The sequence below is a fragment of the Lepus europaeus genome, chromosome 13 (genome assembly GCF_033115175.1).
Source record: "Lepus europaeus isolate LE1 chromosome 13, mLepTim1.pri, whole genome shotgun sequence".
Taxonomy (NCBI): domain Eukaryota; kingdom Metazoa; phylum Chordata; class Mammalia; order Lagomorpha; family Leporidae; genus Lepus; species Lepus europaeus.
Window position 1 is genome coordinate 2,084,770 of NC_084839.1, and position 14,772 is coordinate 2,099,541.

At 47.5% G+C, this 14,772-nt stretch overlaps 1 protein-coding gene and 1 pseudogene across 1 annotated transcript in view; one reads left to right on the plus strand and one right to left on the minus strand.

The window, feature by feature from the left end:
• Positions 1 to 14,772, minus strand: part of EIPR1 (EARP complex and GARP complex interacting protein 1) — a 126,364-nt gene that overhangs the window by 109,189 nt on the left and 2,403 nt on the right. Inside the window, exon 2 of the mRNA XM_062208902.1 lies at positions 2,694 to 2,777. Coding sequence (XP_062064886.1) covers positions 2,694 to 2,777 — 84 coding nt within the window. The remainder of the gene's footprint in view (positions 1 to 2,693; positions 2,778 to 14,772) is intronic.
• Positions 11,322 to 12,468, plus strand: LOC133772670 (peptidyl-prolyl cis-trans isomerase D-like; annotated as a pseudogene).

The window sequence follows — 14,772 nt, forward strand, 5'->3', positions numbered from 1 at the left end:
TAGGACACATTATGTCACTTTGCACTTGATTCTTTAATATTGGCACTACATTGTACATAATTTTGGTTATAACAATCATGCTTTACACATTGCCCCTTTTTTATGATTTTTATTATTTATTTGAAAGGCAGAGGTACAGAAAGAGAGAGAGAGATCTTCCATCTACTGGTTCACTTCCCAAATGGTCACAGTGGCCAGGGATGAGCCAGGCCGAAGCCTGGAGCCAGGAGCTTCATCCAGGTTTCCCACATGGATGGTGGGGTCCAAGGGCTTAGGCCACCCTCCACTGTTTTCCCAGGCATATTAGCAATGAGCTGGATCAGAAGTGGAAGAGCTGGGACTTGAACCGGCACCCATATGGGAAGCTGGCATCGCAGGTGGCAGCCCAACATGTTACCCAAACACTGGCCCCTAATTTTGCTTTTTATCCATGTTTCTGTTCGTTTTTACTTTTCCTACGAAAAATTGTGTAAGCATCTTCCATGAATAATTTCTTCCTTGTTCTCAGAAAGTTTTAAAAACAGTGCTAGGGAGGGTATTTGGCACTGTTGTTTCTTTTTCTTTTCTAATTTTTTTTTTTTTTTTGACGGGCAGAGTGGACAGTGAGAGAGAGAGAGACAGAGACAGAGACAAAGGTCTTCCTTTTACTGTTGGATCACCCCCAAATGGCCGCTGCGGCCGGCACGCTGTGGCCGGCACACCGCGCTGATCCGAAGGCAGGAGCCAGGTGCTTCTTCTGGTCTCCCATGTGGGTGCAGGGCCCAAGCACTTGGGCCATCCTCCACTGCACTCCCGGGCCACAGCAGAGGGCTGGACTGGAAGAGGGCCAACCGAGACAGAATCCGGCACCCTGACCGGGACTAGAACACAGGGTGCCGGCACCGCAGGCGGAGGATTAGCCTATTGAGCCGCGGCGCCAGCCGGCACTGTTGTTAAGACACCATTTGGGAAGCCTGCATCCCACACTGGGGCCTGGGTTCAAGTCTGGCTGTGCTCCCGATTCTAGCTTCTGGCTAGTGCACATGCTGGGAGGCAGCAGTGCTAGTTCAAGTAGTTAGGTTCCTGGCTTCCACCCAGCCTGGGGGCCACACGAGGGGCAGGGGCCCTGGGGCAGCGGACTGCATATGGAAGAGAGTATGCAGCCTCGCCCATCGCTGCTGTCATCACCAGGCATTCCCTCACTCATTTCCTTCAAGCAGTGCCTCGAAAAGTGCTCACTGTCTTCATGGCAGTCCTCTCTCCCCTGGGGTGGCCATGGGGAACTAATGGTATAAATAAACGATCCCTATCTCACATTTTTCTCAGGAGAAAAGCAACACACACACATACTTACACACACATTTCAGAAACAGAAAACTGGAAGGAAAATGGTTAACATCACGAGTATTCCTACCACCTGACAGAACCACTGGCTGATTGGCTGGCTCTGTTTCCTTCCAGTGTTTTTTCCCTATTGTCTGTTTCCTATATCCTTCCCAAAAAGCCTTTTATTCTGAGACTCAATTTTGTACTTTGCTTTTTTCATGTCACAGTGGTCATATCATGTGTACAATTTTAACATTCCACTGAATCACCTAATGGTTCTTAAGTTGTGATGTCTAATAGGGATCTGTAACTTTTAATGAGAGCAGTGAGTAAATCCAACAAGACTTACCATATTCAACCAGACTAAAGCAGAGAAATCTGCCATCATAAGGGCCAATTCTGTACTGTTCAACTAAAATTTGCACATTTTGATGTTCTGGTTACTTCTAGTTTTTTATGATCACAAGTGCCATTATAATTATTATACTTTCTGCATAATGTTTTTTCTAAGTTTTAGATACAGAAATTACAGATTAAATAACATAAACATTTACTTGTAAAGCTGTAGATATGCAAGCACATCGCCAAATTCACTGCCAAAATAACTGTCAACTTTAAACCCCTTGGTACTATGTGACAGTGACAATCACACCAAATCCTATGTAGCACTGAAGATTCTCTCACAGCTCTTTCCCTGTCATTTGCCCTGTGTGGCCAGGTTCACTGGGGAGGGCCTGGGCCACCGCTCCATGGCCTTGAGCATCCTGCTCAGTCCCAACGACAGTGCACACCTTCACCATCATCGTGTTCTCTGTAAGGGAGAGGAAGCAGGCATCTTCATCTCCACTTCAGTGACAAGTCCTGCAAAGTCAGTCCATTTGCTCAAGGTCACAGGGTAGTGGCCAGCGTGAACTGCACCCAGACCTCCTGAGTGTCCCCTGCAACGGCCTGTGCAGCAGATGGGCCACATCCTGTCAGCCCACCTGGGTCGGCTGGCAGGGACATCCTGGAGTCCCATGCAGACTGTGACTGTGACCCAGGCTGGGCCAGGAAGAGTGCTGGGAGCCAGGAGTGATGGTGGTGCCGACTGCCTGCCTACATTGCGTCTCAACGGCTTACACAGGAGACCTATATGGCCACAAACCCAACAAATTATGAAAGGAATCTGAGGAGAGTGAGTTTAAATTAGTGGACTCAGTCATCCCATACAATCGGGTAATGGTCTTAGATTTGAGAAGATGTATTTAAATCCAATGATTAAAGTTTTATTTTGTGTAGCATTAATTTTTTTCTTAAATGTTACTTTAAAAATCAAGAGCAAAAAAATGGTTGTATGACTAGGAATAGGCTTAGTAATTAACATGTATACATTTGTCAAAAATAGTTACCTGATTATCATATTTAAGAGACTGCGTCCCGACCAAAAACCGAATGGCGTCTGTCTCTGCAGTTTGAGGTGTTAATGCCCGGGCCTGCAGGAGGGAAGGAAAGGCAGACACGCTGAGCACGTGGGACCCACAGAGATCGGAAAGGCGCTTTGTCTCATCTACGGCGGCAAGCTGTGCAGCCTGTCTGCAACACAGTTTAAATAAAAGACTTAAACTTTCGCACACTTTTAGCACAACTCCACTTCAAGTTTGTACATGGAAATAAATACAAATGGCACAAAAATTAAGCAATAAGGATACAAATTATTTATACAGCATTGCTTCAGCAGTGAGAGATGGGTTCAACTGAACTTCAACAGTGCAGCAGAAATGGGCAGAACAGGTGGTGTACACCAACTTCTGTGCAGAGAACAGCCAGCAGAAATCAGTCGTACCTGGACTGTCCCACAGCCTGAGAACCACCAGTGGAGACAGAAACACTGCTAAGGGCCAGAGAGGAAGGAAGTACTGAGAGGACCTCTCATCCAGCCTCCCTGCACCTTGTCAATCAGGAGAGCGTGGACAGCGCAGACAGGCCCAGGGGCCAGGGTGCAGAAGCCCAGGCACAGGGCTCCCCAAGGAGAAGGGGCTGGGAAAACATCCACCCACAGGGCTGCAGCCCAGGAGTAAAGGGGAACCAGGACCAGATGGACCGGCGCCAGCAAGAGCTGCAAGTCTTCTTAGTCCTCGGCCTATCTGAAGGTGACCCGAGCAGGCCAGTGCTCCCAGGCCAGAGAGCCTCCTGCCGGAAGCAGTAAATCCTCAGGAGCAAGAGAATACCCAAAGTTCTAAAACTTTCACGTAGAATATCTGACATTCAACAACAACAAAAAACCCAGACAGTTCTAAGCCAGTCAAAACCGTACATTCAGAAACCAGAAGAAATAACTGTACACAGAAAGGGCCTGCTCAGGACTCGAACGGTCACACTCTGTGAGACACAAGTACCAGGGCTCTAAGACGCGTGTGAAGGAGCCTTTCCAGCCACTGCTCTTGGGAACTGTGCAGAGGGCAAAGGAAGGAGGACTGGGCAGCAGGAGAGGTTGAAGGCACTGTACCTGCCACGGAGGCCTGGGCTGATCTGATGGGGAGCTCTGGAGCTGGTCAGACACTCGGAGCTTAGGCCAGGAAGGCTGGGCCCTTACCCCAGCCCAATCCACCCCCACTGGTCAGTGGTAGGATGCAGGCTGTGACTGTGGTCCCAGGGCTCTGTTTAGGTGGGGCCATTCCTGGAGCAGGACCCAGTTGAATGCTAAAAGCCACCAACAGTCTCAGATACTGCTGGATTTCTGAGAGAGAAATCTGGACAGCATATAGCAGCATAATTTACAATGCAATTAGACCAAACGTGTTCAGTGATTCAGAGACAAAACTGAGAATTTCAGGTGATGAACCTGAGTCCTAGGAACAGGTTGCACAACTGGTTTCAGAGCTATGCATGGAACTTCAGGCTCAGAAATGCAAACCCAGCTCCCTTTTAGTACGACCATGAATTGCACCTGCATCAAGTTCCGTCGCTCACAGTTTGCTGCCTATGGCAGGCACAGGATGGGCCACTGAAAATGCCGACTCCTAATCCCCAGAACCTGGGACTATGCTGCCTGCTGTGGCAGAGACTTCCTGGGCGTGACAGTGTTACACACCCTGAGATAGGAGATTGGCCTGCATTATTTAATCTCCTGTATCCATGAAATCAGAAAACCTGGGGCTGGCATTGTGGTACAGCAGGTTAAGCCACAGCTTGTGCTATCAGAATCCCATATTAGAGTGCCAGTTTGAGTCCCGGATGCCCCATGCTCAATCCAGCTCCCTGCTAGCACCTGGGAGAGCAGAGGAAGGTGGCCCAAGTGCTTGGACCCCTTGCCACTCATGTGGGAGACCTGCATGGAGTCCCTGGCTCCTGGCTTCAGCCTGGCCCAGCCCTGGCCATGGTGGTCGTCTGGGAGTGAACCAATAGATAGAAATTCAATTAATCTCTCTCCCTCTCTGTGTCACTCTGCCTTTCAAAGAAATAAAGAAGGAGAAGGAGAAGGAGAAGGAGAAGGAGAAGGAGAAGGAGAAGGAGAAGGAGAAGGAGAAGGAGGAGAAGGAGAAGAAGAAAGAAAGAAAGAAAGAAAGAAAGAAAGAAAGAAAGAAAGAAGGAAGGAAGGAAGGAAGGAAGGAAGGAAGGAAGGAAGGAAGGAAGGAAAGAAAGAAAGAAAGAAAGAAAGAAAGAAAGAAAGAAAGAAAGAAAGAAAGAAAGAAAGAGACGGAGGGAGGGAGGGAGGGAAGGAAGGAAGGAGGGAGGGAGGGAGGGAGGGAAGGAAGGAGGGAGGGAGGGAGGGAAGGAAGGAAGGAAGGAGGGAGGGAGGGAGGGAGGAAGGAAGGAAGGAGGGAAGGAAGGAAGGAATGAATCAGAAAAACTTTCCTGACCATGGACAGAGAGAGAGATTAACGAGAGAGAAGAGGAAGAGAACCAGAGTGGGGCAGCGAGGGAAGGACGCAGGTAGCTGTGGCGGGCAGCCCGTGCTGGCATGAAGAAGGATGAGGGGTCCAAGAACACAGAAATGTGGGCTTCTGAGCTGGAAAAGCCAGGGACACAGCCTTTGCCCTGGAACTTCCAAAAAGAAAGCGACCTGACTCTGATTTAAGCCCTTGAGACCCACACTGAGCTTCTGCAAGGGACTATAAATAATGCAACTTTCTGCCTCTAGGTTGATGGTGATTCATTACGGCAGCAACGAGAAACCAGCACCGCCTCCCTTAATTCACTGAACAGGCCTGCTCCATCCGCAGCTTCCCATCCCTCATGGAGCTAGAAACGTGGATTGCCAACTTCATCTCACACCTCTGATTCCTATTTTTGTCCTGATTTCTTGATCCATTCCTCTCAAAACAGAGTAAGAGAAACAGTTTAACAGCTGTCCTCATCATTCAATCTGCCCAGTTTTAACTTGATGTTCACATCTAAAGCAAAACAACGAGATCCCCTAGGTGTCCACCGCAAAAAAAAAAAAAAAAATAGCAGTGACAATTTCATTAACTACTCCTAGAAGACACAACCATAAGATATAAGGGTCAGCAGCACAAAAACAAACTACTAAAACACATTTCAATAAAACAAAGAAAAATATGACTAGAGCAGTATTCATATTATTAGATATCTGGAGGGGGAAAACCTATTTGGCCAATTCAATTAGTCAAAGTACTTTTTTTAAGATTTATTTATTTATTTATTTGAGAGGCAGAGTTACAGACAGAAGGAGAGACAGAGAGAAAAGTCTTCCATCTGCTGGTTCACTCCCCAAATGGCTGCAACAGTCAGAGCTGGGCTGATCCAAAGCCAGGCTCTAGGATCCAGGAGCTTCTTCGGGGTCTCCCACACTTGGTACAGGGGCCCAAGCATTTAGGCCATCTTCTACTGCTTTCCCAGGCACATTAGCAGGGAGCTGGATTGGAAGAAGAGCAGCCAGGACACAAACTAGCACCCATGTGAGATGCCAGTGCTGGAGGCAGAGACTTAGCCTACTACACCACAGCACTGGCCCCAGAACTTTAAAAAAAAAATTTGTTTATTTATTTATTTATATATTTATATAAAAGGCAGAGTTCAGAGAGAGAGATCTTCCAGCTGCTGGTTCATTCCCCAAATGAAGACAAAGGCTGGAGCTGGGTCCATCCGAAGCCAGGAGCTTCTTCTGGGTCTCCCATGTGGGTACAGGGGCCCAAGCACTTGGTCCATCTTCCACTGCTTTCCCAGGTGCATTAGCAAGGAACTGGGTTGGAAGTGGAACAGCTGGGATTTGAATCAGCACCCTTATGGGATGTCAGTACTGTAGGTGGCAGCTTTACCCACTACACCACAGTGCCGGCCCCATCAAAGAACTTTTATGCCTGCTTCTGCCAACTTGTTGGGACAATTTTTGGGCCCTTAGACTTTTTTGCAAAACGAGTGAATTCTTCATCAATCTAGAGAGTCTTTGCCAAAAATGTGCGCACACACACACATAAAATTTGCCATGTAAATCAGTAAGACAGAGAACCTCTGAACTTTATGATTTAAAGCCCCCTGGCTCACAAAAAGTGACTCTGATGAAGAGGAGCACATGCTACCCTGAAGGACCACGGCTCAGCTGCCGCAAAGGCTGAGCCCTAAGTCAGCAGAGAGAACCTGGAGAGGCTCCCCAACAGACGGGGCAGCGAGACCTTCAGTGCAGGAACCCACGGTCAGCCCAGAAGAGAAAAGCCCAGAGGTCCCCAGAAATGGGGTCCCCGAGAGGACCTGTCTGAAAAGGAATGGTTCTTTGACATTAATGGACTTCTCTGTGCTCAGGTCAGTGGTGAACAGCTGACTGTGTGCCTGCTGCACATAGTAGGTGCTACAGAGGTATCCAAGAGGCATGAGACATAAAGCTCAACCTCAGACACTTAGGCTCTTATTATGGGAGTGGAGGAAAGACTCGAAAAAATTAAAAGACTAGATGGTGCCTAAGTGCTAAAACACCGGCCCAGACCACAATCACAACAAATTCACCCTTATCAAAATGGACCAGTGGGCTCAACTTCAGTCAGAAGGCATCCCTTTAAAAATAAAACACACACACAGAGTAAAGTTCATCAGTAGCTATTACGCTGATAAAGAAGGGCACTTCAGGAATGCAGGCATGACTACAGCGAACACAGGGACACGAAGCAGGGGCACTGCTGGAGCCAGGAGTGCACACCTGGAGAGGGAGCAGGTGGGCGCGCGGGAACACAAGCCTGAGCACCACATACTTCCCCCAGGTGCCGCAGCCTCAGAAGAGTTGCGTCTGCGGCGCTCCCTTGACGTCCCCCAAACAAGAAGACACTTCTTTTTGACCAAGCGGAAGAGGGAAATCATTCTTATAAACAAAACCAAAATGCACATTTCAAATGAAATGAGTGAAATCTCATAAATGTAGATCTTTTCAGGACACAATGACAAAAAGAGCTTAATTCTGGCCATTCTGGTGACAGATCTCAATGTATGTCTATAATTCTGCTTTTTTGATTGAATTAATGTTAGAAGACCTAAGTCTATGCATAAAGATGGTTTTCCAGGTGTTTCAATAGCACTTACCTCAAGAAGATCGAGTTTTCCTAGACTAGGTCACAAAACACTCCTAATATGTTCTGTGCTGGCCACCATCCTAATTCCCCAGAGCTGACAGGGAGGCAGGAGGGAAATGGTCAGCCCTGCTTAGCAGACAAAGAGACTGAGAACCTGGGAGCTGCAGGGACTCAGCCTCGGTCACAGAGCTGCTGACAGGCAAGAGGAACTCAGACCCCAACCTCAAGTACAGCTACGGGCAACCAGAGGTTGTGTGTGGCAGAGGTTTGAACATAGGTCATGGCTGACACCGTGGCTCAATAGGCTAATCCTCCACCTGTGGCACTGGCACCCTGGGTTCTAGTCCCGGTCGGGGCACCGGATTCTGTCTCGGTTGCTCCTCTTCCAGTCCAGCTCTCTGCTGTGGCCTGGGAAGGCAGTGGAAGATGGCCCAAGTCCTTGGGCCCTGCACCCATGTGGGAGACCAGGAGAAGCACCTGGCTCCTGGCTTCGGATCAGCGTGGTGCGCTGGCCACGGCACACTGGCCGCAGCGGCCATTGTGGGGTGAACCAAGTGAAAAAGGAAGACCTTTCTCTCTGTCTCTCTCTCTCTCTCACTGTCCACTCTGCCTGTCAAAAAAAAAAAGAAAAAAAAGAACACAGGTCACGTCCTTACAGTCTCCACAAAGCAAGTCCACAGCGTGCTTTTTACAGAGCCATAGTTATACCTCCATCACCAGTGTGACCAGACCAGTGAGAGCAACTGGAAATGCTGAGAGGTCAAGAAAACAGCAAGAAAAACTCACCAGAGCTCTTACGCCAAGTTAGAGGAGGTACAAACATCAGCACTCCCGCACAAAACTCCCAGGGACATTCCAAACTGTACCTAGTCACCCCCAGGGAGCAAACTGTGCCCAGGCAATGGCTCTCTACCCAACGTTCCCCCATCAGGAGCCCTGCTCTCGCTAGGCTAAAGCTGTTGGGAGAAGGCAGAGCTGCACCTGCCCCACGCCACCCCTGAGTCAATCAGCCAGCCCTTGAGCTCTGCTCTTCCAAGTCTCCTCCCCCTGGCTCCTGCTCCTCAGCAGGAAAGACTCACCTCTCCCTTTTCCCTTTGAAAAGAAATCAGTTTCCCCATGACACTCACTCCATATCTTCCATTCACGGCCAAACGCAGTGCTGGAGAGAGGAGATCAGGACAGCCCTCTCCAGCCGCCTGCCGTCAGGGCCCAGGGGTCCACCAGGCCAGACGCAGCCCCGCCTGCGCTCTGCAACCCTCCTACACATGGCAGACACCTTCGACAGATCAGGCCAGAAGCCAGGCTTTCACACAATGAGTGAGAGACTCCATGTCTCTCTTCTCCTTCCTAGGAAATCACGCAAAGCAAGGAGGAGAATGAAAACCAAAACATAAACTTGGTCTTCAAAGAAACTCAGAGACATCTTAAATCCAAAAGCACAGTACGAAGAAAGACTGCAGGGGCTGAGAAGGTCTCGGGAGGAGGAAAAGATGCAAGCAGCCGTGACAGGCCACAGGAGCTCAGGTCTCCAAGATAAGCACAGGCCTCGAGGGACGATGCCATCACCCCTGGGACGCAGCAGCAGGTGCGCAGGGTGGGGGCAGGCACTCCTCACACATCACTTGTAAGAATAAAGGCAGGGCCCACTGCATCAACTCAGGAAGCAGTCTTTGGCTCCACGGAGGAGGCAAGAGGCCATGCTGTGGCTTCTTGGCCAGGGATGAACAGCAACGGAAGGACATGCTCACAAAGCCCTGTGCTGCAAGGACTCCTGCCAGCAGGGACAGAGGCATGGCCAACTCCCCTCACAGATCCTACAGAAGGCACTCATTCATGAAAAGATCAATGATCAAAAGGCACCAGGCAAAGTAACGACAGAGAGAGGGCATGTGGTGAGGGGCTCTCTGCAAAGGTGCAGGCGACAAGAACAGGACCAGAAAATGTTGCCACAGAACAGTTAACAGTGTGAGCAAACATACCAACATTGATTTAGAAAAGCTAAAGGAGCAATCATCTCTCTCAGAAAAAGGGAATGAGAAGCTTAGATAAGAAAAGAGAGAAATTCAGGGGCCAGTGCTAAGCATGACGTGGCATCCCATATGGAATCCCAGCTATTCCACTTCCTATGCAGCTCCCTGCTGATATCCTGGGAGAGCAGTAGAAGGTGGTCCAAGTGCTTGGGCCCCTGTACCCACCTGGGACACCCAGGGGAGTGAGCCAGAAGATGGAAGATCTCTTTCTACCTCTCCCTTTCTCTGTAACTCTGCCTTTCAAATAAATAAATAATTCTTTAAAAAAGAGAGAAGAAAAAGGGGAAATTCAAAGCAAAGCTCAGAGAGGATACGGCAAGACAGCCAAACCTGAGCTCATGGAAGTGAAAAACTGAGCCAGACAGGAAGGAAGTGTGGACTGCAGAGAACTTGCCAGCTTATCGGGGCAGGGGACGGAGAAGAGGAAGACCTCTGAGACAGAGTTCAGGTCTCAGAGCTGCAAGATCTCCAAGAAATAAACCAAGCAGTCAGTGTTCAGGAGCAAAGAAAATCATGTGTCTGAGATGCTTGCATTTTTTAAAAAAGATTTATTTTGTTTATTTATTTGAAAGAGTTAGAGAGAGAGGCAGAGGCAGAGGCATAGAGAGAGAGAGCAGTCTTCTATCCACTGGATTACTCCCCAAATGGCCGCAACAACCAGAGTGGGGCTGATCTGAAGCTAGGAGCCAGGAGGTAGGAGCTTCTTCTGGGTCTCCCACGACCAGGGCAGGGGCCCAAGTACACTGACCATCTTCAGCTGCTTTTCCAAGAGCATTAGCAAGGAACTGGATTAAAAGTGGAGCAGCCTTGGCCGGCGTCATGGCTCACTTGGCTAATCCTCTGCCTGTGGAGCCTATACCCCAGGTTCTAGTCCCGGTTGGGGCACGGGGTACTAGTCCCAGTTGCTCCTCTTCCAGTCCAGCTCTCTGCTGTGGCCCAGGAGGGCAGTGGAGGATGGCCCAAGTGCTTGGGTCCCTGCACCTTCATGGGAGACCAGGAGGAAGTACCCGGCTCCTGGCTTCGGATCAGCACAGCACCAGCTGTGGTGGCCATTAGGGGAGTGAACCAACGGAAGGAAGATCTTTCTGTCTCTCTCTCACTGTCTATAACTCTCTCTGTGTGTCTCTCTCTCTCACTGTCTAACTCTGCCTGGCAAAAAAGAAAAAAAAGAAAAAAAAAAAGTGTAGCAGCCAGTGCCCATTCAGGATGCTGGCACTGCAGATGGCAGCTTTACCCACTATGCCACAGCACTGGCCCCAAGATGTTTGCATTAATAATACAAAAGAATTAAAGCAAAGTAAGCATCTAACTGATGAAGTTAAAAAAAAAAAAAAAGAGAGAGAAAGTGCCAACCTAAAAGACCACTCCTCAGTTCTCAGTGACCACCTGTGCTGTAGGGCAGTATGACAGGTCTTCAGAAGTTCCTGGAAAATGAGTGCCATGAAGAAACCATGCGCTGACATCAGCCGGTACTGGAGAAGGCCTGGGAATGTCAGCGCCCAGGTGTCAGACTGTACTTCCCAGTGCTTCTGCAAGCGGAGATGTCCCACTAGTCCCCCAACCCTCCAGCCCCAGTAACCCCCAAGTCTTTTTTGATCTGGACATTGAAGAGGAGCTAGCTGGTGGAATTATCTTAGAACTGTTTGCAGATATTGTATCCAACACTGCAGAAAATTTTCATGCATTGTGTAGAGGGAAAAAGGCATTGGCCTACAACGGGAAACCTCTCCATGTCCAAGGACGCCCTTTCCCATGAATTATTAAGAAATTTATGATTCAGGGTAGACTCCTCAAATCAGAATGGGACCCAGTAGAGAGCAGTTATGGTGAAAATCTGAAGATGAGAATTTCTATCACAAGCATGATCAGGAGGGTTTATTAAGCATGGCAAATGCAGGCCGAAACACAAATGGCTCTCAGTTCTTCATCCCAACAGTTCCACTCCTCATTTGGCTTGGAAATGTGGCATTTGGCCAAGTAATTAAAGGAATAGGTGTGGCAAGGACGCTGGAAAATGTGGAAGTGAAAGGTGAAAAAGCTACCAAACCGTGTTATTGCAGAATGTGGAGAAATGAAGGAAGGCGATGACTGGGGAATCCTCCCCAAAGCTGGCTCTGGGACAGTCGCCCCGATTTCCCTGCGGATGCACATATAGATGTGAAGGATGTCACCAAAATTCTATTAGTAACAAAGACTTAGAAAACACTGCAGACACTTTTTTCAAATCTCAGAACTGAGAAATGGCCATTAAAAAATAGATGAAAGTTTTAAGCTATATGGATGGTTCAAAGGCTGGTATTGAGAAAGCAGGTAGGTCCAGGCTGCGACCTATAGTTTGAAGCTGTGTACTGAATATTGGTAGTTATAAACTGAAGATGTCAAACTGGCAAGGAGCTACTGACAGTTGTTTGGAGGCTCTGGTAACAGACCCGTCAAATACCAAGGCACTGTTCTGCAGAGTTCAAGGATGCCAAGGACTAAAAGAATAAGATCATAAGTTGGCTGATCTTAAGAAAGCCCAGGAGATAGCACCAGAAGACGAAGCTCTCCAGGAAGAACTGCTGAAAGTCAAACAAAAGATACAGGCACAGAAAGACAAAGAGAAGGCCATATATGCCAAACTGTCTCCTCAATGAGGATTCGATTTTGCTGAAACAGTATGCATTGATGATATGAATGCAATAAGAAAATGTAAGGGTTATTATATATGTATGATCCCTAATGTGTTTCCTTTGACATTTCAGTTCCCTATTGTTTACAGTTTAGGAATTTCGATATAGATTTACACTTAATAAATAAAGTATCACAAATACCATAAAGTTCTTTTTCAAATTACTATCTTCATTTTCACAAGGAATGCTGTGCAACCATTTTTTAAATTCCTAAATATATACTTTGTTGAATAAAATAATAATAACATAATAAAATAAAATAAACCAGTAATGACTTGATATAGCATGTCTGAACAAGGTCTGGTTTAAGGCACCAAGAAAGATAGGGCACCAGTCTGAAAATAGGTCCTAAAGCCATTACCTGCTATGCTAGCATCCCATATGGACACCGGTTTGTGTCCCAGCTGCTCCACTTCCAATCCAACTTGCTGCTAATGCCTGGGAAAAGCAGCAGAGGGTGAACCAAGTACTTGGACCCCTGCACACAGGTAGGAGACCCAGATGAAACTCCTGGCTCTTGGCTCCATCCTGGCCCAGATCCAGCCATTGTGGCCATCTGGGGAGTGAAGTGGTCTCTCTCTCTGTACCTCTGACTTTCAGATAAATAAATAAATCTTTAAAAAATAAAAAAAAAAAGGAAAAGAAAATAGCCCCTATCAGAATAATATGAATTCTGCTAATGTGAAGAAAGGGCAAATATCAAATTGATGGTGAAGCTTGGGTGGAAGAATGGTGAAATCACTGTTGCTTTATAAAAAGTTTATGGGGACAATGCTCCAGAGACTTCAGCAATTACAAGTGAACAGCTCATTTTAAGATGGGACAAGATGGGGTTAGTGTTGTGGTATAGGAGGTAAAGCTGCTGCCTGCAGTTCCAGCATCTCACATGGGCACAGGTTCATGTCCTGGCCACTCCAATTCTATTCCTGCTCTATACTAATGGCCTGGGAAAGCAGCAGCAGATGGCCCAAGTGCTTGGGCCCTTGCCACCCATGTGAGAGACCTGGAAGAAGCTCCAGGCTCCTGGCTTCAGCCTGGACCAGTGCTGGCCATTGACAGCCATCTAGAGAGTAAAGGAAGATCTCTCTCTTTCTGTCCCTCCCTCTATATATATAACTCTGACTTTCAAATAAATAAAAATAAATCTTAAAAAAAAGAAAAAAAGAATAAGGACAAGATGAAACCCACAACACCAAGTAATCCCCATTCATCTGTAAGAGAAAAAAATCAATCTTGTTTGTGCCCTAAATGAAGAACACAGAGGATTACAGCAGAAACAATGGTCAACACCACAGACATCTCAGTTCAGTTTCCACAACTGAGACTTAAAAATTAAAGCATATCAAACTTTCTGCTCAATTGATGCCAGAACTGTTGGGCCCAAGTCAACTGCAAACAAGATCAGAGTTTTCACTGGGACGTTAAATAGGTGGGATAAAGATCTGGAAGCATTTCATAGAAGAACAATAACAGAAGACAGAACCTCATTTTACCAGCACCATCCTGAAGAAAGAGCACAAAGCAATGGCTACGAGGAGGTGGAATGGTCCAGCAACAGCACAAGCAGACCAGTGGAGCACAAAGGTCACACGGTTTTGGGAAACACTCAAGGCATTTTGTTAAGTGACTTTCTGGAGAGCCAACATGTGATCACCTCTGCTTTTCAGGAGAGCACTTGGAAAAGTCAACTCAAGTTTTAGCAGAAAAACACCAAGAATGCTTCTCCCCAGGAGCGTGCTCCTGTTCATTCCTCTCCTCAGACAAGGGCAGTTTTCCAAGAGTTTTAGTGGGAAATCATCAGGTGTTCACCTCGCAGTCCATATTTGGCTCCTCCTGACTGCTTTATGTATAGTAGTCCTTCAAAAAATCTTTAAAGAGCACTCATTTCCTTCACTGAATATTAGGAAAAAGACTGTATCGATCTGGTTAAGTTCCCAGAACCGTTAGCTTTGTAGAGGTGAATTAAATGGCTGCTGTCACCCTTTACAAAAGCATCTTGACCTTGATGGAGCTTATGTTGAGAAATAAAGTTTGTTTAGTTTTTCTCTTTTAATTCTATTTTTTTTTTTTTTTTTTTTTTTTTGGACAGGCAGAGTGGACAGTGAGAGAGAGAGAGAGAGAGAGAAAGGTCTTCCTTTTTGCTGTTGGTTCACCCTCCAATGGCCGCTGCGGCTGGCTCATCGCGCTGATCCGAAGCCAGGAGCCAGGTGCTTCTCCTGGTCTCCCATGCGGGTGCAGGGCCCAAGAACTTGGACCATCCTCCACTGC